At 36.3% G+C, this 26,659-nt stretch overlaps 1 protein-coding gene across 1 annotated transcript in view; it reads left to right on the plus strand.

Annotated features, from left to right (window-relative positions):
- Window positions 1–234: 234 nt before the first annotated feature.
- The window catches only part of LOC142338091 (uncharacterized), a 54,133-nt gene continuing 27,708 nt past the window's right edge, over window positions 235–26,659 (plus strand). The window contains exon 1 of the mRNA XM_075387722.1: window positions 235–393. Within this exon, the coding sequence (XP_075243837.1) occupies window positions 258–393 (136 nt within the window). The 5' untranslated portion in view covers window positions 235–257. The remainder of the gene's footprint in view (window positions 394–26,659) is intronic.

Raw genomic sequence — 26,659 nt, forward strand, 5'->3', positions numbered from 1 at the left:
GGCTATATTTTCATGGGGGGTTATTATGAGAAAGACCCCATTTTTTTCAGTGACTGTAGGCGCTTTTCTTACATAATATTAGCACTTATACACACATTAAGTGAATATTTATGCGAGATGTCTCCGCTGAAGAATTTTATGCTCATGTTACCGCATTTATTCTATATTGGGACTAAAATAGAAAAGAAAGTACTAAAAAATTTTATAGCTCAAAAAGAAACGATTCCTTTATAAAAGAAACGATCAGTAAAATTTCAATGCCGAGTAGACAAGGATCGAATATTTCACAAGTGACACTGGCTGAGACACAGACTTACCTGAAGAGAAGTGAATCACAGTTTTCATATCAAAAGATCTCTCAACAACAACCTTCTAGCAGGCAGAACGAACGAGGTTCAGATTTTCTCACCACTTATCACGAGACCTAGAATCAGGTGTTTGCCCCAGGCGGTCAGTTGAGAGTCATTAGTTTGATTGTCCTCGCAGGCGTTTTAACCGTTTTCATTATCTTGTTGTGAGTGGGTGGCAAAGAAGATGGTAGCGCCCTTCGGGCGCTAACAAGCTGTTGCACTTTGGACGAAAGTACGCATTGAACTACGCAAAAATTTTAGAAACTCATTTTCTCAATGGTGGCAGAAAATCAGGCTTGAAATTTGTTTCTGACCTTCAATAGGGGCATGATGTGGTGCAAGCCCCACATGCATGCCCAGTGTAATTTTCTAGCGAAAGTATACAAAAATGTTGATCAAAATGCCATAATTTGAAAATTTTAACATTTTTCTAAAATTTTGCATTTTCATAAGGCCAAAAAGCACTGAAAGCCAGGGACTTAGGTCTAGGGAACACGTGACAACATATTTCTCGATCAAAGAAAAATTTCCAAGTTTTTAAAATTTTTTGCACTTAGAAAAATTTCAAAAAAATTACACTTTTCAGTCAAAAACGGAAGTTTTTAATTTAAAATTTTCCAAAAGTCCGATTGCTCTCGTTTTTGTTTAAATGCAGGCCCAACTATAGGTCATAGGACTTCAGATTGACCTTGACGGAATATTGCTAAAGGTTATGGTTTCAAAGGTACAGCTTTAGAAAAACGGTCGAAAAAATGAAAAAAAATTTTGAAAAATTATGTTTTTTCAATTTTTTTCAAAATCTGTAAATTTTTTCACCAAAAGACCTTTATTACAACCGACATGATTTTTTACGGCAGACAAAGTTCCCTTTCATGAAAAAAGTGAAAAAATCAATATTTTGGGAGAAAACTGCAAAGACTTTATAAAATGCATAAAAATGGGTCAAAAATGTACATTTTCTGAAAAACTGGAAAAAGTTAGCAGAAAACTGTTTACGTGGACCAGACTGCAACTAAAATTTATCATAATTCACCCTTATGAAAAAAGACGTAAAAATTAACACAAAAGAAACTAGAGAAAAAAAACCCCAAAATTTGGGCAAAATTGAACCCAAAATTTGCCCAAAAACCCATGAAGGAGAAGTTCAATCAAAAACTTCACTAAAGGACTTTTCATTTTCTCGGCTATTCGGGGTCGCATGCAAAAATTTGGAGAATTTTATTGAAACAATTTTGAGAAACGCACTTTTATTTTTTTCAGGGTATATAGGTATTTGGTTTTAGACCGGCCGGGGCCCCGACCCCACCCTACCGTATTTTTGATGCAAAGGGCGACCACCTAGAATCATTAGTGGCCCCCCTGAGGGCCACGAGTTTTTGGTTAATAGTTCCTATCATCAGTCTGCTACGCATCTGCTGCGCATTTCGCGCTCATGCAGATCAGAGCATATTGGCAGTGCCCTTCGGGCACTGTCAGCATAATTCCCCTCTAAGTAGATTGGAGCCTAACTTTTTCAAAACATTGAAGACTTCAATACTCTAGGTAGAAGGAGTGATTGTAGGGGGCATTTGGGATTTTCAGTGTGGGCTTTTTGTGGGGTCAAGCCCCACAAAAAATGCCCACAATTTTTTTGAAGATTTCGGATCAAAATCCTATGTCTAAAAAGTCGAAATTTAGAATTTTTATATTTGGGTCGGAAAACTGTGCAAATCGATGTATTTTGGTCTCAGGAGTGTGGGAAAACAGTTTTTTTGACCGAAAACTAATTTTAAAATTTTTCGATTTTCGGACTTAGAAAAATTTCAAAATTTTTTGAAAAAATTATCGAATTTTTTTCGATTTTTTTTTCAAATTTTTCAAATTTTTGCCCGTTTTTTGCAATTTTTTATAATCTGCGCCAATTATTAACTCACTTGGAGCTCTACTGGACCTTACAGAACATGTCTAGCGTTATTGGTTGAGGAGATAAAAGGTTTCAAAAATCAACAAAAATTCAACTTTTTTGGACAAATTTTCTCTAATAACTTCTTTTTGAGTCATTTTTGGACCCTAATACCCTTACAATTATAAACGTATTTTTTGACGCCAGACATTTTGTTTCATGATAAAGGAGGGTCAAAAGTCAACTGTTTTTGAGAAAACGCCAAAAAAATGAAAATTTTGACAAAAATCATGACTTTTCAAAAAATTTTGACTTTTGTGACTTCTGATTTTCTTGCATTTTTAGAGACCCCTATCTTTGCCTGATAAATGACCCTTTATTGATGGGGGCCAAAAAAGTTCGAAAAATTGGACTTTTTGGCATTTTTTTTTGAAAAAGTCGAAAATTGAACCCCCCAACCTGCTCAAAAGTCAATGAAGGAGTGCTTCAATCAAGAAAGTCACTAAGGGACTTCTCATTTTCTCGCCAATTCATGGCCGCATGCAAAAAATTAGAAAAAGTTACTGGATAGTTTTCGAGAACATGCACGGAGGTCCCGGTCCGGTGATATATGGAACAACTACTAGAACCGGGCAGGGCCCCTACCCCGCCCTACCGGATAACTAATGCAAAAACAGCGACCACCTAGATGTCAGGTGTTTGCCCCAGGCGGTATGTTGAGAGTAATTAGTTTTGGTTGTCCTCGCAGGCGTTTTAGCGGTTTTCATTATCTTGTTGTGAGTGAGTAGCAAAGAATGTGGTAGCGCCCGTTGGGCGCTAACACGCTGTCGCACTTTGGACAAAAGTACGCATTGAGCTAGCAAAATTTTGGAAACCAACTCTCTCAAGGATGGCAAGAAAATAGGGGCATGATGTGGTGCAAGCCCCACATGCATGCCCAGTGTAGTTTTCTAGCGAAAGTATACAAAAATGTTCATCGGTTCCAAAAATTGAAAATTTTTAAATTTTTGTTGAAAATTTTGCATTTCCATAAGGCCCAAAAGCACTTAAATTGAGAGAATTAGGTCTGGGAATACGTGACAACTTTTTACTAGATCAAAGAAAAATTTTCACAATTTTCAATTTTTGCACTTAGAAAAAATTCAAAAAAATGCAATTTTGGGTACAAAATTGAAGTTTTTTAATTAAAATTTCTCCAAAAATCAGAATACTCTTGTCTTTATTTAAATAGAGGTCCAACTATAGGCCATAGGGTTTCTAATTAACCTTTACAGAAGATTGCTAAAGGTTATGGTTTCAAAGGTAGAGCTTTAGAAAAACGGTCGAAAAAACGAAAAAAAATTGGAAAAAATTATGTTTTTTTAATTTTTTTCAAAATCTGTAAATTTTTTCACCAAAACACCCTTGTTACAACCGACGTGATCTTCCACGGCAGACAAACTTCCCTATGATGAAAAATGTGGAAAAATCAAAATTTTGGGAGAAAAATACAAAAATTTTAAAAAACGCATAAAAATGGGTCAAAATTATACTTTTTCTGAAAAACTGGAAAAAGTTAGCAGAAAAATGTTTGCGTGGACCAGACTGCAGCTGAAAATTATCATAGTTCACCCTTATGAAAAAAGGCGCAAAAATTAACACAAAAGAAACTAGAGCAAAAAAACCCAAAATTTGGGCAAAACTGAACCCCAAATTTGCCCAAAAACCCATGAAGGAGAAGTTCAATCAAAAACTTCACTAAGGGACTTTTCATTTTCTCGGCGATTTGGGGCCGCATGCAAAAATTTGGACAATTTTATTGAAACGTTTTTGAGAAACGCACTTTTTTTTTTGTCTCCGTTATATAGGTATTTGGTTCTAGACCGGGCAGGGCCCCTACCCCACCCTACCGTATTTATGATGCAAAAACAGCGACCACCTAGCCTTATTAGTGGCCCCTGAGGGCCACTTTTCCCGCTAGTTGTTGTCTTTAGCGCTCACGATAACTTCAATGAGCTTACAAGTGTTCATTTAGCTTGTTTTTGTTTGTTTTCTGGCAGTGCCCTTCGGGCACTGACATCCTGAGAGGTTGAACCCACTAAGTTTGTCGAAATGCAGTCAATGCGTTTTACAAGTGCTCTACGAGGTTATGAGGCCCAAAAAAGGATGTGTTAGAAGCTTTTGAATTCCTGAGAGGTCATGTTGTGGGGCAAGCCCCACAGAACATGCCCTCTAAAAATTTTCGAAAAAAATTACAAGTTTAAAAAGTGAAAAATTTTAATTTTTGATTTTTGCGGGAAAAACCGTTCAGATCGACCGAATTTTATCCCAGGGGGAGCGGGAAACGGTTTTTAGGCCGAAAAAAAACGATTTTAAAATTTTTCGATTTTGGGACTTAGAAAAATTTCAAAATTTTTTCAAAATTTAGATAAAATTTTAGAAAATTTTAATCAATTTTTTGTAAAAAGTTGCAATTCTTTCCCCGTTTTCATATTGTCCTGTCATTTGCAACTCATTGGCGTCCCAAATGGCTTTTACAGAACCTCGCTAACGCTTTTAGTTCAGGAGAAAAGATATACTAAAATGGACAAAAATTTAATTTTTTTACCAAAATTTTTTCAAAAATCTCTTTTTTGAGTTGCTTTCATGAAAAGTTACCCTTACTAGACCCCCAATATTTTTCGACGCCAGACAATTCTTATCATTGGCAGCAAAGGTCAAAAGTCAACCATTTTGGAGAAAAAGTCAAAAATCACCAAAAATTGTCAAAAATCATGAAATTTTTCAAAAATTTGACTTTTGTCACCCCGGATCTGACTGGTTGCCCAAACGTGCCCACCTCTGCCTAATATTTGACCTTTTATGAAAAAAAATTTTTTTTCTTATAAAAAGTGGGATTTTTTGGCAATTTTTCTCAAAAGGTCAATATCTGACCCCCCCAACCTCTCAAAAAGTGCAACAACGCGAAGTTCAATCAAAAAGTGCCATAAGGAAAAAGTCATTTTTTCACCGATTCAAGGCCGCATGCAAAAAATTAGAAAAATTCATAGGTAGGTTTAGGAGAACGGTATCAGAAATTTTTTTCGGACATATATGGGTAGAACCGAGAACCGGGCGGGGCCCCTACCCCTGCCCTACATGATAAAAAATGCAAAAACAGCGACCACCTAGCGCTGTCAGGAGTTTCGCCTCTCGGCAAGCGGTCAAACTATTTAGGTGTTGTCCAATCAGAGTAGACGGCACAGCTGATATTTGGTTGCTGTTTTGCAGAATAATACTTTATTTAAAGCGAAAAGCAAAAAATCAATGTTTGTGAATAGTACCAATACACATGAGGAATATTTACATGCAAAAAGTAATTGAAATGCTAAAAATAATAATGAGATATAATTACATGCAAAAGACAATTGAGTGTTAATACTAACAATAGTAATTAGAATTACAACCCTAAATTTCCTAAAAGAAACGTTGTGAAGAGGACATAGGTATCACGAAGCAGCTGATCTGATTTTTCCCACAAAAATGCACGTGTAAACTAAAGAAGGAAGTAGACAGTAGGTAAAAAACGTGGACGCCAGAAACAAAGACATTTAAAAGTGTATCCCAACTGGTAAGAACTGGTGTGAAAACAAAGGAGTCAATTATCTCAGCAAATTTTCATATCCAAAGTTTAAAAAAATTCAACAATACCCCTCTCAACCCAATACATCTTTACGAGTTATAAATCCAAGAAACGTAAAAGTTGTATAACATTGGGAAACGCCATCAATGGATTACACCTCGTTGTAACAAAGGATTAGTTTCTTTGTTCAAAACGTTGGACAAACAAATCTGAATTTTTCTTTCAGATGAGACACATTACGCTAAAAGACCGCCATGGCGCAATATCCAGTGCCACACAAAATTCTGGGCACAACTGAAACAATACATTATTACTGAGCAAGAAAGTCTCCAATATTACAGAAATCACAAACCTAATTCAACATAATCCTGGAACGAAACATGAGAAATTTTTAACCTGAATATTCAAATTATTTCGAACCACATTTGATAAGCAAAGAAAAAACAATGCGGGAGTTAAAAATGAATCTTTGGACAAAAAAAAAGCTATGAACAAAAAAAACTTTCAGAAAAAATTTGAGCGTATACAAAGCTTTTAGTTACTCTCCCGATGTTAAAAGATTTTTCAAACCAGCATGTGTTTCTTTGAAAAATGGCTAGACTTTCAGAGCAAGCAAAAAAATTTTAACTTAGAAGTAAACAGAAACATATACCAAAAACTATAAAATACACTAATATAACAATCTATGACATCTAATACACTAACATCCAATTTCTATAAAACTTAATTGATAATGAATAAATAAATAAATAAAAAATAAGTAAATAAATAAAACATACATATATTAATATATGTATAAGACGTAGAATTTTGTTCCACGCATTTGATTGCAATGAAAATCAAAATATCGATGTACATTTTTCAGATAACGAATGGTAGATTTTGCAAAAAAAACAATCAATTCAATGATAGTTCGCGGAAAAATTTTTGCAATTTAAAATATGAAAATTCTATATGACAAATTACAAGCCTCCTGGAACGTTCTTGATGCAATGAAACAGAAGTCCTTAGTTTTTATTTGAAAAACTGTATTCTCCAATTTATGAACAACAGTTGTTATAAGACGTCGAAAAAGACACAGTTTTAAAGTGGATATTGTTGGATTGCCAAAATTGTTCTGACGAATCAGAGCACACAGCTTACTTCACAGCTCACAATTCTTCTTGTAATGTAATCTTTGAACTTGAAATTTGAACTGTTTGAGTAGAAAAAAAGAATAAATTAACCAATTGAAATATCTTTTTTTACTGTTGAAAAAAAACGAACCATGCGTTTGATCGTATATTTATTACGGAGTTGCATCAACCATTCTGTAATAGAATAATGATTGAAAACCTTTTCTATTTTTTGTTGTAATTCTATACACAAAACTCGGTTATTATAATGTTGCTTCAAAACAATATTGTAAGTAAAAAACCATATCAGTTTTTGTCGATATATAATATTTCAGCCATATTGATATCTTACTGTCTGCATTAAATCGGATTTTCTTCGATTCTTTTAGCTCAGAAATGTACCCCAAAAAATATTAAAAAGTTATATCAAAAAAAGTTTTCAAAAGCTAGATAATGCGACAAATATATTATTCAAGAAGTACAAAAAAAGAGATTATCTTATTTACGGTTATAACAGGCAGCTTATGAAAACAAATCAATTAAAAGCATAAAAATAACTCCGCCACCAGTTTATTATCAAAAAACACCCTGGTGTTCACTAACTTAGATCGAAATATTTACCAATTGTTAGTTTAATTAATCAATAGCAACTAGTGTGGGCTTAAATTTGAATCTTTCCAGACCATTTTTTTCCAAACAAAAATTATGAATGCAGATAAAAACTGAAATTTATTCAGTTAATATTTATTGGAATTAAATTTTGCAATGTAGCTGTTCAACCAATATCAAAAAAGCAGCTTATGATTTAGATGAAATATCTTGATCACTGTAGAATTCAAAATGTTCGAATTTCAACATCTAACAGGAGGCAACAAACGTTTTAGTCCATTTCAACGGCAACTAATTAATAGACGATTATTGAGATAGAAAATAATTTTGACAAATGAGTTAAATGGGTATTATAACCGACATCCTCCGAAACGCGAGGTAGCCTTCTCAAGAAGAAGTCTACCTCGCAAGAAAAAATCAGCTCATAGTAGTTGTTTTTCTTTGTTTCGTAGATTTTGAGGAAATCTTAGTTACAAATTACTTAGTTGTTAAAAGCAAATATTGATTAACACAAATAGCGAAAACTTAGTTGCATATATTTGCTCTGCAAAAGATGGCTATAACATTTCTAACAAAACAACACTAATATTTTTTAATCAACATTTGGAATACACCATTTTTTTGTTAGGATTTTTGTTAGGATTTTTGTTAGGATTGTCTATTATAATAAAAGTATCATCGTCTTTTCAATTTTTGAATGGCTGTTTCTCAAGAAATCATTATTCAACATGTCCACAAAATGTATACTTGAAGGCTCCTGGTTTCTGGTTCAGGGAAATCCTCAACAGATGGCAGAAGTCATTAAATGATGCATATTTATTGTTATTGTGCAGTTCTTCCACCTCAGCTTTCATACTTCTCCTTTGCCCAGTGTTCAAGAAACTCCATATGAAAAAGCCAATAGCCCAGGGTTGAGAACTGTATAAGTTCCCTTGAAGATTGCTGTCATCAGTGCTGTTAATCTTTCTGATCGCATCCGAAAGCCCTTCTTCCGTTTCTCCAATATGCATCTTTCTGAACGTATTGTCTTTCAGAGATACCAAACCAAACACAAATCCGTTTGCTGTTTTCGGCACAGAAAAATTTGACTGCAAAAATGGAGACATTGGGATTTCAGCAGGAGTTGAGGCAACGGAAGCTGATCTAACGGCTTCAAAGAATCTGTATATTCGCTCTTCTTTTAAATTGCGCTTAGACAAGACAGACTGCATTGCTCGAAGCGTCTCTTCTTTTTCGCCAACAAAAGATAAGGCCTCCAAATGCCGAACTCTGCTTCCAATGACAAACACTTGCGAAGGAAGCCATAACGAGTATTTTCCTTCTTTCTCGGATATGGCCGTTGCCATTTTAGGAAAACCATCCCCCATAAGCCTGTGACAATTTGAAGCTACATAATTGCAGATCGGGAACTGCTTACGACGAACACTGTTTCCTTTAAAGCTCAGCGTAAACCCAAACGACGGACTGAGAATTCGAGTAGGCCACGTTCGATAAATTTCGGATTCGATCGCCTCCTCTGTAACTTCTTCGGGAGTTCTCGCACAAAAAACTGCCACTCTTTCTGCAGAACTGTTAACATAATCTATCACCGCTAATGATCCCTGGGAAAGACCTTTCATATTTCTTGTGAAACGAACAATAGCCTTCGTATATATCATAAGTTTTTCGGGCTCACGACACTGAGAATTAAGGTACTTGACAGCGGAAGCCTGACATGGACGCCAGGAGTTTGAACCAATTAATGAAATTTCATCAACAGACTGCACAAAGAAATGGTCAACATTGTCCGCCGTGATATCAGAGAAATGCCTTTCTATCGCTTCTCTCTCAGCTGCCTTTTTCCCGAACACTTTCATAATTGATCGGTCAGTGATATCTTCCCAGCATGATATGAAATTAGCATTTTCACTGAAAAGGCCTACAATCTGAAAAATGTCATCTGCAGGTATTGGTCGCTGGGCCATTAGCTTTAGCAGGAGCTTTCCATTCTCGTCCTCCATTCGAACAAGATGCTCCAGAAAATGGAAGTTGACCCCAAACACTAATGAAGACGATGTGAAGATGTCTGTACCGGACACAGAAGGCAGTTGGCAGCAGTCACCATTTGCCAAAATATAGATGCCACCAAATGGATCATAGTTATCCTTGAGTTTCTGCAAGATCATATCCATAGCTGCCCATATTTCTCCGTTTAAAACGCTAACTTCTTCTATAACTAAAAACTGGATTCGCTCAAGAAAATTTTTTCGCTTAACATCATTTGACAACCTAACTAGCGCTTCCTCCGCAAGCATGCTTGCCGAAACCTCCTTACAGGGTATATGGAACAACTTATGAGCATGCTCGCCTCCTAGTTGATTTGAGCGCCGAGCGGCTAGACTAGTCATGTAGCACGCCATGCCATTGAAGAGTGCATATGCTAATGCAACGCTACATATGTAACTTTTCCCAGATCCCGGTGGGCCAAGTACAAGGTCATTTGTTGCGAGTCTATTGTCATTAACTGTACTGATTTTAGATTTTATATTGCTGCAAAGTCGGTTCAGAACAATTACTTGCTCGTTTTTGGAGTCTTCGCTCTGATTTTCAGCAAACATCATTTCCGGGTTCCACAAAGAATTATCATCTCGAAGAAGAGAATTCGGCAGATTGTGAAGACGTAGTGTACACACTTGCTCAAACATATCTTGTTGGCATGACTGGAAAAAGGAAAGACTCTCTTCTTCCAGTTCTGCGTGCATATTTGAAACCAAAACAGTCGGATTTTGTATGATTGTTGCTTCTTCAACGTTCAGTAGTCTGGCAAAAGCGTTTTTTGAAGCTACCAATTTTGCAGAGAAAGTAAGCGCTCCTCCGGGAAGAAATCGTAGCTCCTCATGTGCATATAAACTCACTAAGGCCATCACGTGCTCACAACTGTAAACTTCCAAGTCAGGAATTAATCCACTTTTAACATATGCACTTTTTAAACAGTTTGTACTGAAGAGGTCTAATTCAGTTTCAAAAAAACCAAAACGAAGGACAAATGATATTAAGAACTTAAGAACATATCTCGGAGAAATTGATCTGAAGACAATTTCTGGCAAAAACTGATCATCGCACAATGCCATCCACTTTTCAAAACCAGGTCTTCGCTCTTTGCAAATGTTTATGATGTAATTTAGGTGAACTTTCCTTGGTTCTTCTGCTTTTCCCCTGATGAATTGATCAAGTTCTTCTAGGGCATTTGAACGAATCTTTATGAGCGATCCAGAACAATCGATCCAAGGCTTTTCATGAAAATGTGAAGCGCAATATTGATCTATCGTTATTGAGCATTTCTCACTCACAAAGCAACGATAATATAAACCAATACTGTCAATAATCAAGAGTTCGGGTGGTCTCAGACCAAAGGCTGTGACTTTATCTGCAGCCTCTCCACTATCAATGACATCCTCTAGAATCACTTTTTGCGACTCTGTTAGATTATGTATGTCACTTTCAAACGATGTGTTTCTTCGATATTCAACAATTCGACCATACTTCTTATTTCGATTCAACTTAACAAACCTGTCCTCCGGAGGTACATTAGGAATGTGAATAAACACTAAGTTTGTGATTACATCCGGCAATTGATAGATCCAATGAACACCTTCTGTCACGGAAAGGAGAGAACATTCAACCTTTTCAGTCTTTCTCTCTCTTTTCTTGTCCTCCTTCATAAAATGACGCACTGAGCTAAGACCACGATTTACAATACCCTCGTCGCGAAGCCTGAAACTTTTACCTCCCTCGCAAACAGTGATCCTCGCATCAGCATGCTCTTCAACTTTGGTAATATAATGAGTGAGGTAGGCTGACACAAAACTGCCCGTGAGCGCAAGAACATTTGTGCTGGATTTTGTTAGACAAAAAAGATGCACATTAGTAGGAATGATATGTTCCCCTTTACTTGAGGCGTACATCCATTTTTCGCAAGACATCTTCCCATCTGGGAGCAACCAGTTATCGCAACCTTCTACTCGTTTGGCCATGCCAATATCTTTCATAATTTGGAGAGCTGCTTCTGGGTACTGCACATTTATATTCATTTTCCAGTGACAGTGGCTTTCAGGGTAGGGTGGTGTACGGCAAATTTTTCGACCTTCCATATCAACTCGTTTTAAGCAGCGAAAACCACTTTTTGCACAATTATGAGTTTGGATTTGAAAACAGAGGTCAGTTAAGTTTTGCAATTCATTATAATCTCTAATGATACCGAGATTCGATTCAAAAATAGTGCACATTTTCCAGTAGATGTGCTTTTGAGCTGATTGAATATGGTCATCTAAATCAACTGATTCGGGATTAAGCCATATTAGCACGTGATAATGCGGGAGATTTCCCACTGTGCTTTGAAATTCCGCTCGGCCCCAGATCTTAGTTATCTGTCCAAGTATTAGCTCTTTACTTTTGACGAGAAGATCAATAAGCATTTCAACCGTATTACTCCATGCACGAACAAGCGTACACATTGCACCTTCTAAAGCTGCACGCCTTTCCTCTTCTGAAGCATCTCTGAACTTTTCTTCAATTTGATTTAGAAGCGGAGCAATACCAGGATGCTCGCGTTGGTTGCACGTTAACGTCAGGAACAAGGTAGGTGGTTCCCTAGCTACAGCTGCTGCAAGTTCTCGTACTCGTTTCTCACAGTCAACACTATGAGCGTTGAGATCACGTGAAAAAAGTTTTTGTCTCTCAGATCCCAGACGAAGTGACTGTAACCCTTTCCTGAAAAATACAAGGCTATGCTGCTTTCCAAGTGCAAGGTTGATCATACAATCCACAACGTACTGAATGTACTGAACTGATGATGAAGTGAGCAAGGATAAATCAGAAAGCCGTGTTTTAAAATGGTTCATCAATTCCTCGAAACCAAACTCTTGGCATTGCTTCTTTGTACTATAAAGAAAATATGGAATAGCTCCAGGGAAAGAGCCGTCTTTATTTTGATGGTAAAAAATGGCAGGAAAAAGTAAAGCCTCTAGGTAAAGTAGGGAAACAGAACAAGAGGGATATTTTGCTGCCATACATTGTAAAAGTCTTTTAAACTTCAAAGCGGAGCTTGCAGGATGTTTGGGTCGGTTTAGAACTGCAAGGAAACAATTGAAGAGTGCTTGCACGGGAATACTTTTCAAATCATCTTTGTGCGATTCTACCTTGACAGGCATTGACAAATATGCGGCGTCTGTGTCTGCCAAATTTTCTGACGCATCTGCACATGGTATGGGAGGTAAAAAATCGTAAAGGTCTTGATTCTCGTCATCACTCGTGATTGAAAGTTCTTCTTCGGTGACACTATTGTTCGTTTCAACGCGATCTGCATTCCGCTTTAGGTCGTACTCGACAGGCGAGTCTTTTTCAGTCGGCATATGTTTTTTGCATAAAGCGAACGGACAATATTCTTCAGGACATCGCCAATTGGATTTGTTTTTGCATACAGGCTTTTTCACACAAAAGTACCCACTTTTCACAAAGTCAATGCAAAGAGGAGTTGCGTGAACGGGGCAAGAATAATGGTTTTGTCCAGAAATAAATCTAACAGCCGAAACAGGTGCTTCCAGTGGCTGCACAAAGATGGCTATCCTTGGTCTTGCTAGAAATTCAATTTCAGTTTCATCACAATTTGGATTTTTTCGGTTCATCAGAAACGGTTTGCCACACAAGCTTTCTCGGAGCCAGATACCAGTATCAACTTCTGCACACTCTTGGAAACAACAGAAAAAACCTTTTTCAGTGAGTACTTTGCTAATCTCACTTAGGTGAACACGACCACAGCCAGTCCATATGACAATGTTGGTTACAATAGCGAAGTCAAGTTTTGTTGAATTGTGTGGAAGTAATTGAACATAATCAGTGAAATCAAGGAAAACATGTCGAAACAACTTAGTGGGGTTTTGTTCTCCATTTATATATTCATTCAGATCCTTTGACAGACCATTACGTTGGAAACACATGTTCACAATATTTCTTATGCGCTCTTTTGCTGCATTATCTGGATTCACATACAGCAATCGATTAAGAAGATCGATATTTGCAAAACAAATCTGCAGCAATCCCCAAGCATAGTTTTTGCGACGTAGTGAATGGGTCATTTGTATTGGGCTACGAATTGACTCATTATTGACTCCTTGGAGCGTTGGATATACCTTTGACCATTTTCCAGTGGCTGTGTCAATTTTCTCTTTAACAGCTAGAGTTGTTGCCATTGAAACAAAATTTGAACTGCTCAAGACATCTTCGTAATCGCGAGGTATCTGTTCCTGTCGTAAATACAGAGAATCGACAAAAGAGCAATCCAGATGATATGTATCAGCTAGTTTGCTAATCACTTCGAACATGTCTCTCCGTTTGCGAAGAAACAGCATTTCTTTCGATGGCAAAAGAAAGTTACTTTTAACATTCAAAAACCTATAGTCACTCAGCGTTAGGCATCCAACACCATTGAAGCCACCAGAAGCTTTCGAAATTGTAAATGTATTTGAAAATTTACCAAGCTTCATTGGCGTTCCACATCTAAGCGAAGGCGCTAAAACTGCCAGACGGTTGTCGGCGGGATGAGACAAATTACTGGACAACGGATGTCTTGGCACATGTATCATTCTCAAGCGAGATCCGCCATTATGAGCGCCGCAAGTAGCAAGTTGCAAACCATTGTCGTCAATGACAATACATGGCCTTAGCTTGAATGAGAGTACTGCATCGACAACCAATAAATAATCCGTTCTGATACAATGAATCTTTTTTCTCCAGTTTGCTCCAAAAGATTTAAACGCAGCATCCATAAAATTGATCAGGTTACTGAAACAAACTTTTCCCGATTTATATACAAATTCGGAAGCACCGCAAAAGCAACGTACGTAAGGTTCACAGTATGTGTTCACAGCTTGAATAAATTTCTGGCTAGTGTAGCAAGATATGAGTTCGTTGAAAGTTTTGATGTCCTCCGTGATATCTAGAAATAAGCTTGATTCTGTTTCACTTAGATCAAATGAGTTAGCGTATATTTCCCAGGATTTCTGTAAACTTGCAGGAAGCATGTTGAAGTTAAACCGGTTAACGAAAGCAGAAAATGTAACTACAGGCCAAGCAACACTCCATTTATTCTGATACTTTGGTTCACAGCAATACAAATGGCAATGTCTACATAGCCAAACACCCTTTGTAAGTTTTTCAGTAAACCCAAATTTAACTTTTTTGATTTTAGAGGTATTAGTTTTTTCAAAACACAGTGGGTATTGCAGTGTGCTATTTCTCTTACAAAGATCACAGACATGGACTTTTGCAGAGCGTACGTCGTCAGCACCGATGTTGTTGAATGGCAAAACTTTTGAAATTTTTGAGTTCTTAAGAAATATAGTTTTTCTTCTTTTTGGCGATTTGAAACTCAACGGCGTATCCAGGAGCGCATCTTCATTCAGATAGTTACCATCAATCTCACACAAACTTATCACTGGCTCAAAATGATGACAATTCAAGCGCAAAACTACAGTTCCATTCAGAGAAGAGTCTTGATTGATGGGTTTGAACAGTATCCAGCGTTTAATTTCCCTGTTGTATACGGCTGCCTGCACATTGAATGCACAGCAAAAGGCAACAATTTCCAAATCTCCACCCCATACACCGTCTTGTCTCATTTTTTCAAGCTTCAAATAAGATTCTGCAGTACTACATTTGAAATCACTATGCATTTGAAAATGTTCCGGTGCTAGAGGCATTTCAAGAAGCGTATTACAGATTATCTCTCTCATTTTCTGGTGCTGTAAAGTGCTGCCCGATAAAGCGTCAGTACCACAAACAATCTGTGCTAGGCTTGAAAATAAACAATTACCATCCTTGGGGACCGCAGAACAAAAGGCGGGCAGGGTGTTAAAAGGATGAATTGACGAGCACACAGGATGCACTTTTTTTGAGTGCACTGTAAGTCCAAATTTCTCAGCAAGATCTTTCATCCCTGTGACATTGATATCGTCAATGATAATAGTTTCTGATTGCAATTCGTTTAAAACATCTCTTGCGGCCAACACATCATCAGCAACATCAGTAGGCGATAAAATTGTCTGCTCATTATCGCCGGCTATATCAAGCGGATTTGACAATGAATGTTGATGACAGTAGGTTGCGTTAGCTCCCACAAATTGCTTGCACAGAGGACACTTTTTATTACCAATCTAAATACGAGCAGACACGAAGATTAGTTAAAAATGACACTTGGTAACTATCTATCCTAGCTTCATTAAATCAAAATCTGGAAACATTTTTAAAACTTGAAAATACCTTTTTATAAGGTATTTTAAAAAAGATTTCATTAACTGGCAACAAAAACAACACTTATAAAACAACAGTTAACAAAATTTAATTTGTGTCTTTTCCTTCAATAAGCAAAAAAGGATTCTCCTAAGTAAGAGTACAAAGTGATAATCAGAGAAAAAAGAAAAACCTGATATCTTCGCTTTCTTGCAGGACCGGGGTTTGTTTCAACTCCACAGGAGAATAACCACAATCGGAAATGGCAGTAATAAAGCACAGTCATTCAGAAATTCATTCAGGCACTGAAATAATTTTAAAACCTGAAATTTGAAAATTGAGCTCAAGTGAACAAAACCAATTAGAAAAATTGCAGCGGATTACGGCAAACATTTTTTGTACTAGTTGATACGAGTAAACGTTGGTGTTAACCAAACACACTGTGAAGTTTCAATCCTGGTTTTCAAAATTTATTAGTATATTGTCTGAATAATCAGTTATTGACATCATGCATGTGTGAAATATCAATGTATTACTTTTTCAGGATACTAGTCTTGATAAATACCGAAAGTGATGTCACTAAAAATATTAACCGCTTCCCAAAAAAGATTTAATCTTAAAAGTAAAATCATAAGTAAAAACATTAATCATGAACATTAATCATTAATCGTAGTGAAATATTAATCAGGTTGAGAAGTCACATGGAGGGATGTAATTTGACATGCATGAGGTTTGTTCGAGTCTTAAGTGACGATTATTCTCAAGAGCACAGTCTGTCAAAGCATTACACCCCACTCAAATGCAAACAGAAAAAAAAGAAAATTGTAATAAATTTCGATAAGTCAATTGATTCATTGCTACACATTGTTGAAATTTCAGAGTAATAATAATAATCATGATAAACTTGGTTGCAATTTTTGATATATCGAAGTTCTCAATCAAGCAAATAAATGATCAAATAAATCGCACAATATAAAAATGCGAAATGGAAAAAAATATATTTGCATCAATTAACATTCACATCAAAACTACTATTTTACAGAGTATTATAAGTGGGGTAATTTTTTTTATTGCGGAAAAAGGCCACATTGAATTCAAAAATGGGAAAAAATGACAGGGGTTACCCCCTATAATGCAAAAATCAAAAAAACGAAGCTCTTCTCGGGGGCCGGTAGACATTACGTCCCCGGTAGCGTCACCGAGAAGGCTCATCAGGCTGCTGCACAGTGAAAGGTAGTACAGCAACCAAACGCAACCACCCCCAAAAATCGCATATTGTTTAAATATGAGCTGTAATTGTAAGGGTTCATTTTACAATAAGGAGAGATCATTTTACAATGCAAAATAAACCAGTGTAATGAGAAATCTATAGGTTCCCAAATTTTTAAAATTTTCAAAAAAGCGTTTTTTCCTTGCTTTTAGGGCAAAAAATATTAGCCAGCAGTAATTTTCGCCCGAGAAGCACGTTTTTGGTATCAAAAATCACTTTTTCGAAAGTGTGATTTTTTTTCGGACTTAAGCGTTTTTTGGTCAAATTTTCAAAAAAATGGGTCAAAAATTTAAAAATTTAATTTCATTTTTTTCAATAACTTTTAATTTTTTTGCATTTTTTATCACTCACGTGCATTACTAACTACTTGGATGGCCGACTGGACTTTACAGAACGTCAATAAGTCAAATCGGTTAGCGTTAAACTCTTTAAGAAAAAGACACTTTTGCCCCCCAACCGTCAAAAAAATGATTATCAAAAACGACGTTTAGAGTGCTCCTACGCCAAAACTACACTTTTGTGACCCCTACTACTTTTCAACGGCAGACAACTTTTATCTTGGAGGTCAAAAGTCAAAAGTCAATCATTTCCGAGAAAAGTCAAAAATCACGAAAAAATTGTCAAAAATCACGATTTTTTGAAAAATTTTGACTTCTGTGACTTCCGACTTCTGTGCGCGCTATAACACTCCTACCTGTGCTTGACCGAACCGTGCTTCGAAAAAATTGAAAAAAAATCAAAAAATTGCTAGCGGGGATGACTTTTCTCAAAAAGTCGGTTTTTGACCCCCCCAACCGGCCAAAAGTGCAATTCACGAGATTTCAACCAAGATGGGACCATATACAAAGTCATTTTTTCACCATTTCCAGACCACATGCAAAGTCTCATCAACTTCTGACGGCTCATTTCCGAGATCGCAAAACTTTTTGCACCCTGGATCCTTAGTTAAAGGAATACTATCTGGCAGGGCCCCCTACCCCGCCAATCTGGGGAAAACTTGTTATTTAAATGTGTGAACGCGACCACCTAGGGGGCAGGCGTGGCCCCCAGTCAGGTGTTGGTCCTGATTCAGGAGTTTGCAACTTAGTTTCATTCCGTCGTACTTTTTTTCATCACTTTGTATGTTTGATCGTTATCTGGCAGTGCCCTTCGGGCACTGGATATGTTAATGACACTTTCATATGCATTCAATTTTCTTTTTTTTCTATTTGTCCCGAGCAACAAAGGTACGGGGACAGTAAATCTATCTAACTTTAGTTTCTCAGTGTGAGCATTTTGTGGGGTCAGGCCCCACAAAAAATGCTCACAAAAATTTTGAAAATTTTGAAAAAAATTCTATGTCCAAATACTGAAAATTTTAATTTCCCATTTTAGGTCAAAAAAACATTCAAATCGTCGTATTTTGGTCTCAGAAGTACAGAAAAATAATTTTTGCGACCAAAAAAATTTTTTAAAATTTTTCGATTTTTGGACTTAGAAAAATTTCAAAAATTTTTGAAATATTTGTCAAATTTTTTCAATTTTTTTTTCAAAATTTTTCATTTTTTCATTATTTTTTGCAGGTTTTTAGACACAGATCCCATTATTAACTCACTTGGATGTCTACTGGGCTTTACAGAAGGTCTCTAAGTTGATTGGAATAGGCGTTACACTCTTTTAAAAAAGGCCCCAAATTCATACAAAAAAATGTAAATATTTGATTTTTTTGACTTTTCTGTTGATTTTTGCAAAAAATTTTGCTTCTATGACCCCCATTATTTTTCAACATCAGTCTTTTTTGTCCCTGATAACTACCCCAAAAAAATCAATGTAAACTTTACTTTTCAAAAAAAAATCGTTTTTGCGGGAAAAAATTTGTCAATATCTCAATTTTGGTAAAATTTTTTACTTGGGCACTTTTTGCGCACAGACTTGTCTACAGAAGGCCTCCAAAAAAGGTACTAGGGTTGGGTTCGAAATTCGCACTAAAAGTTGACCAAAAAGTCAAAAAATCCAATTTTTCACCGTTTTGACCCCCCAACCTTGGCCAAAAGTGCAACAAAGCTTGATTCAATCAAGAAGTTGACTAAAGGACTTTTCTTAATCTCGCCAATTCCAGGCCGCATGCAAAAATTCAGGGAAATCGTATGCGCCGATCGCGAGAAAGGTATCAGAATTTTTTCCGGGTTTATATATGTAACTACTACTAGAACCGGGCAGGGCCCCTACCCCGCCCTCAATGATAAAGAATGCACAAACAGCGACCACCTAGGGGGCAGGCGTGGCCAGGAGCAGGTGTTTGCCTCTGGTCAGGCGTTGGTCTTATATTAGTCAGTGGTCTTTTGTCATTTGTGTGATGTCTGATTTGATTGATATCTGGCAGTGCCCTTCCATAACCGAACTCGGCTAATTTTTTATTTAAAATGAATTTTACAAGCAAAAAAATAAGTAAATTGCGCTCCAGTTGTAACTTGTCTTTCTGAGCAATTATTTAGTGTGAGCCCCACAAAAAGTGCCTACAAAACATTTAATATTTTGAAAAATGAATTCCAAAAAATCAATTTTTGGTCAAATATTTATTCAAAAAAATGTAATATGGTCTCAGGGGTACGGGCAATTACTATTGTGAGCCAAAACAAAAGTTCTGAAAATTTTTTTAATTTTTATACCTAAAAATTCAAAAAAATTGATATCTTTGGAAATCTATTACAATTTTTTTGACAAGTAACCGGTCGCCATTTACAACTCACTTGGAGGTCCTTTAGGTCTCAAGTGCTTTGGAGTCGGCGTGAGAACCGTCTAAAATAGTCCCCAAAACCAAAAACAATAATAATTTTTTTACTTGACTGTTCCTCTGATTTTCATCAAAATCATTACTAAAACGATCCTCACTATTTTTTTTGACGGCAGTCATTTTCGTTATATTTGGTGAAAATTCAAAAACTCAAGAAAACGGTTTTGGGAGAAAACATCTTTTTTGCAGGTAAATTGGACGCCAAGTTGAATGGGTGAAACTTTGTAGAGTAATGTCTTTGCCTACAGGCTCCCCTCGACGACTCCAATAAGGTTGACTTCGGCTTGGGTATACCAGGAGATTAATAAGTAGGTTAAAAAAGTCACAAAATTCTTTAAAGAGGTTAATTTTCTCTTTTGCATCCTCAAAAACTTCTCTGCGTGTCTGAGTCCGTAAACCTAGGTGTCTTACAGTATAAAATAAATCAAGGTAAAGGTCAATATTATAGTATATCAAAATTAGTATATACAACATACTACGACATAATGATGAATATATTTTGATCAGTCTTTTGTTTGATTCTGTGTTTTAGGTAATTCCAACTTTTTGGCATTTAAAGAATTTTCCTATAAAGAAAGATTTCTGCTCTAGCAATATGTTAAAAACAAAAAAAAGAGTAAATTTTATGTCTAACGTTATGAGAAATGGAATTCTGTGTCTGTTTTTCTTTTCTTTGAGCTTTCTAATTCACCAATTTACACACACTGTTATATATCATTGCTTCTGTTTAAAAATTAAGACACCAAAAGGTAATTCTTTAGTTAAAAAACCAATGGAGGCATATATATATAAATATATATATATATATATATATATATATATATATATATATACATATATATTTATACATATATATATATATATATATATATATATATATATATATGAGAGTGTGTGTCTTAGTGTATGCGCATTATAAATTTAAATATTATTTTATATATATATATATATAAATTTTATATTAAGATATAACAAAATTTCAGGTAAACCTTACTCCAATAACAAACTTATATATATTCCCTGGTAATTTTATGTCATATTTTATAAGATTTTTTGAGCAGCTTTAATAATTTATATTTAAGGGTGTTATATATATATATATATATATATATATATATATATATATATATATGAATATTTATATATTAGTTTATATATGTATATATATATATATATATTTATATAGATTTACATATAAATATATATATATATATATATATATATATATATATATGTATGTATATATATATATTATATATATATATATATATATATATATATATAAATGATCGTGAACCAGGCAGTCTCTTTAATTCGCGATTAAAAACATTTCTACCAATGATGAAAGATTACTTCCAAACAAAGATGAATTGCCAGTTCAAACTTATCACGAGATCATTCAAACAACTCATTTTCAGCATCGAATTGCCGTTATAATTTACACATATATTTTATTTTTAATCTTTCATAAAGGACAAAGTGTCACTTTACTATTATTCCGGCAGCAGCAGAGCTTTTATATGCTTCAATGCACATTTTATAATTAAATGCCAATAACTAATTTCTCATTTGAACAATTCCAGTCTCTTGGTCTTTTTGTTGTCCTTAAAACTTTTCAGACAGGTTTTTGATGATTAAATCGGAGTTTTTTTAGAAACTAAATGTTAAATGCATCACAAAAAATTTTCGAATTTTTTATGAGCAAATCAATAATTTTGGGAAATTAAAAGCTAACTGCATTCAAATTTTGTTCGAAAAAAAAAACGTTATAATTATCAACAACTTACAAATTTTGTTCCCAAACAACAAAAAAACTTTAAGCTTAGACAAATCTCATAGTGGTTTATCAAACCTCATAGTTGTCAAATTCTCATAGTTGACAAATCTCCTAGACAACCCATATATGAAATATCCGAAACAAATGGTAGTACTGATGTATGTCATTACTCAATCGATTTCAGCTGTAACATGCTCAACCACATTTATTCATTAGATAGAATCGAGTGAGTTGGCTCATTTTTGGTTTCGGAAAATTTTAAAACGGATTTTGTTACCTAAAATTCAAAAGTCCGGTTTGCATTTTCTGTTCCAGAAAACGCAAACCTGGTTGGATCCAATCTTATAGCTCCGTTCAGTTATCGCCAGTGGGGACAACACTATCTTTTGATTTTTGAAAACTGCCCAAAACCGCCAGACATCATATAAGTTAATTGATCACTCTTTGTTTCATCAATTAGTTGCAAAATTCATTAAATTTTTTTCCACAAGCCAAAAGATAACAGATATTTAACAAGATATTTAAAATTCGCAAAAACTATATAAATATACTGCAAGTCAAAGGAAATAAAGGCATTACAAATGAAATATATTGCAATTAAATCACAGTTTGCTTTCGTTGAAGAATGACAGTTTAAACAATTTTTTGGAAAATCAGTAAATGTTTTCTACCAAATAACTTCTTCCAATCGTTTGCCAATTGTTTGACTTCTTCTCAGTTGCAAAAGGAATTTGGCGGCAAAAACACTGAGGCGCACGTAGAGATCGATTTTCTGTCAATCCGTTTGTAGTGAGGTTTGTTTTTGCGTCTGTTGAAATTCAAACGTGAGCACTTGTCAATTCTAAATTTGCAAAACAACAGCAGTGAAGGCAGAAAACTGAATAACGTTATCTTGAAGACATATCAGAAAAAAAAGGGTTTTGAAATTTTCGCGTTTTCAAAACGGGTACAGAAACGTGTTTTCGGGCAAATTTGATGACCTTCAGTACTCAAAGAACATGACAACACATTTGTAGTTTGAAAACCATCGAAAGGCGACGGTTCATCAATTTTCAAGCAATGACGGTTTGACGAAAGTAAAGACATATCTGCGGATACAAAAAGTTCACAACGTTCGCACTTTGGAAACCGGTACAGAGGTATGTTCCAGACAAATTTGGTGATCTTGAGCGCTCAGAAAACATAACAACTTTGTATTTTGAAAACCATCGAAAGGCGACGGTTCATCAATTTTCATAAGGTCAGGGTTTTCCGAAAGTAAAGAAAGTTGTAAGGAAAGTATATATGACAGGACAAGTGTTCAACTGTTTAATCTGTTGACTGACGACCATGCGACAAGAATAAATTTTTCAGCACAACTGCTGAATGTTATTATGAGAGACTATAATAATGCTGCTTTATGGAAACCATCGAAAGGCGACGGTTCACCAGTTGTTACTTAGGGCAGCATCGACTTTTTAATGTATGTTGACTATTAGCAGCAAATTTGCTAGACGTGTTCAGCGAAAAACGTGGCTACAATTTGGAAGTACGCGAACCATCAAATATTGACGTTTCAGTAATTAAGGAGGTTGAAAGCGACAGTTCAAATAATGTGGTCCAAATTATTATATTCAAAGTATCAGCGCAGAGATCTTGTTGTTTGGAGCACAGAGATCTTAAAGTTCAATTCCGGATCGCCAAAAGAAAGTACAGAGAATTCCTGTTAACCAGCAGTCTATCTGATGAGCTAAACAATTAGCATAACCATATATGCAATCTACTCGTTGAAGATTTACTGTCGCAATTTGTCAGACTTGTGCAATATTATGAAAGAGGACGAAACAGTCATTCTGTCTGATCACCGTTGGGTTCGAATTCGCCAACATTTTCACTTGCGGATCGACTGACCACTCTACCACAGACACACATTTTAATATGGGACATATCACATAAAGCGAAGTTACAGTAGTTTTTCAAGGCTTCATACGAGTGATCTGAGGTTGCAAGAACTCTCTCAACAGTCTGATGTGCATATAGCCTTTCCTCTTCACTTTGAAAGTTCCAGTAGAAGAATCCAACCGCCCACGGCTGATGTTTTCGGATCATATAACTGTTACTTTCATCAGTGGAATTCAGTCGTCGTAAACTTTCAGTCAGACTGTCAGAAGTTTCTCCCACGAAGTATTTGTCAAACGTTAATGAGCGTACGCTCACTAAAAGGAACACGTAACCGTTGGAGGTTTTTGGAACTTCAAAATGAGTTCTCAGGTAGCGAGGGCCCTGAACTATCCCTGGTCCACTTTGTGCTGCTGCGCGACGAAGTTCCTTAAACAAATTGAAGAGCCTTTCTTCAGCTAGATCACGCTTGAGGAGAATTTCTTTAATAGCATTAAGCGTTTCCTCCTTGCGCCCAATAAAATACAACTGTATCAGATATTTCACTCGGCTTACAATTACGTATAATTGAGATATTAACCAGAGAGTGTATTTCCTCTCAACGGTTGAAATTTCTGTTGCGAGTTTGAGAAATGTGTCTCCCATAAGTCTGTGGACTGTTAGAGCAACGTAATTGATTACAGGAAATTGTGTTCTCCTAACTGAACTCCGCTGAAACATTTGAACGTAACCTGGCGTTTTTCTTATAGAAATTTTTGGCCAGAAAAGGAAATCGCCATTTGAAAGAGAATCTTCATTTACTGCTTCTAGAGAAGGCGCAACATAAACGGAAATTGAACAGTCTGTCACCGAATTGAAATCGAGTATACAAAGTTGGCCCTGCTGGATACCCTCAAGATTCTGTGTTGATCTCAAAATACAATTCGGATAAAACAAAACTCTCTCGTACTCTGTGACCTGCTTGTTAAGTAAATGAGACACTCTTCGTCCAGCAGGACGCCAGAAATGCGATCCCTCGGTAGATATTTCATCTTTCGACTCCGAATATGAAAAACTTGAGCCAGATGACTCAATAAATGAACAATGCTCGGCAAACGCCTCCTGTTCCGCCGCTTTTTTCCCAAACACCTTCATAATTAATCGGTCAGTTAAATCTTGCCAGTTATCTACAAAATTGCAACTGCTGGAAATTATTTCTAAAATATTGTCAATTTGGTCCGCGTCAATTGGACGGTTTTCTAACAATTTCAAAAGTTCCTGGCCACGCGGATCTTCCATGCGAACGAAATTTTCTAAAAAATGGAAGTCAAAATTGAACAAGAAAGAGCATGCCTCGAAAATATTATAACCATTAATGTTCGGTAACTGGCAGCAGTCGCCGTTAGCTAAAACGAGAACTCCGCCAAAAGAATTGCTACTATCTCTGAGGTTCCTCATGATTAAGTCCATCGCCGACCAGGTTTCAGCGTTTATCAGACTTATTTCTTCAACCAAAAGCACTTGAAGTTTTTTCAAGAGCGTTCGCCTTTTGTGATCATGGTTGAGTCTCACGAGCGCCTCACTTGACAAGGAAGCTGCATCAAGGCTTTTCGTTGATATTTTGAATAGTCTATGGATATGTTCACCAAACAATTGTATAGAGCGTCGCGAAGGCAGGCTAGTCAAATACGACACCAACCCATTGCACAATGCTTGCGCTAGAACTACCCCGGTCAGATGTGTCTTCCCTGTACCTGGACGACCCATAATTATCTGGTGGTTGACTGAAGCTGTGGCACCTCGAGAGAACTTGTCGATCAAAACATTAGCAATCTTTCTAAGTACTCGTTGCTGTTCTAAAAAGGAAGCCATCAACTGACCCTGCATAATTGGAAGGTCTGGCTCCCAGAAAGCGTTGTTATCGAGTGGATCAGAGGGCAGATTGGGTAGGCCTAAGCTTCGTATCCGCTGACACATACCTTCTTGAGTACTTCTAATGTATTCTGAAACCGATGTTTCAGTTTCATTATGCAGACTCTCGATCAACACTGCAGGACAATTGAAAATCTCATTTTCAATACCTCCAACTTTGAGTAGGCGACTGAATGCTGCTTTTGCAGAGAAAAGTTTAGCAGTGAAAGACAAAACACCACCAGGCAAGTATATTAGCTCTTCCCTTACGTATCTGTTCAGTAAATCTAATACGTGGGACTCTGCATATTCGTCAATTGCAGGTATCAGCCCAGCACTTTGATAACAGATCATTAGTTCAGTGGTGTTAAAAAGGTCCAGTTCAGTTTCAAACTCACCGAACCGCAACAAAAATGATATCAAGAAATCTAATGCATCTATTGGAGGAATAGATCTGAACACAATCTCTGGTAACAACTCATTTCCGTGCTCCAAGTCCAAAAACATTTCAGGGTTTACCGTTAAGCATTCCTCAACATAGAGACTGCGCTGCTGATTATGAGAAAAAAATCTTTCATAATTGCTCTGTAGGTAATTCAAAACTAAGTTCACGGCCTTTGGATGAATTTTAACAGTCGCCCCTTGGCAGTTAACGAAGTGAGCGGGACCACCTGTCTCATACATATTTACCAACTCGCCAGCAGTGCTTTTGTTCTTCGAGATTGTAAACCACTGGCTATAAATTTTAACGTTTCTAATACAAAGCAGTTCAGGTGACCTCAAGCTGAATTGGGACATATTATCAACACACTCATTGGTTTCTTTCAGATCATCCATCAAAACTTGCTGACTTGATGTTATTTTTCTCCAATCCGGTAGGGAAGAAACATAATTACGAAATGTCAGGAGGTTTAGAGTATCAAGAGGATGGCGATACTTTGCATTCCGCTGGACAAATCTTTTTTCCACGGGCACATTTTGAATATGCTTAAATGTCATATTTGTTAGAACATAGGGCTCTCCCAGAAGCCAGAAAATACTTTCTGTTATAGCTAAAAGTTGGCAATGAACAGCTTCAACAGGTCTGCTGTTCTCTTTCTCTCGTTCAAGGGCAAATTTTACTGAAGCTAGCCTCTTATTCTGGATGCCGTCATCTCTGAGCCTGAATGATTTGCCACTAGGTCCACTTCTTATCGTGGCATCCGCGTGTTCTTCAGCTTTTCCAGCGTAGCTGGAGAGATAACTACTG

Source organism: Convolutriloba macropyga, chromosome 4 (assembly GCF_964194025.1).
Source record: "Convolutriloba macropyga chromosome 4, txConMacr16.3, whole genome shotgun sequence".
Classification (NCBI taxonomy): Eukaryota; Metazoa; Xenacoelomorpha; order Acoela; family Convolutidae; genus Convolutriloba; species Convolutriloba macropyga.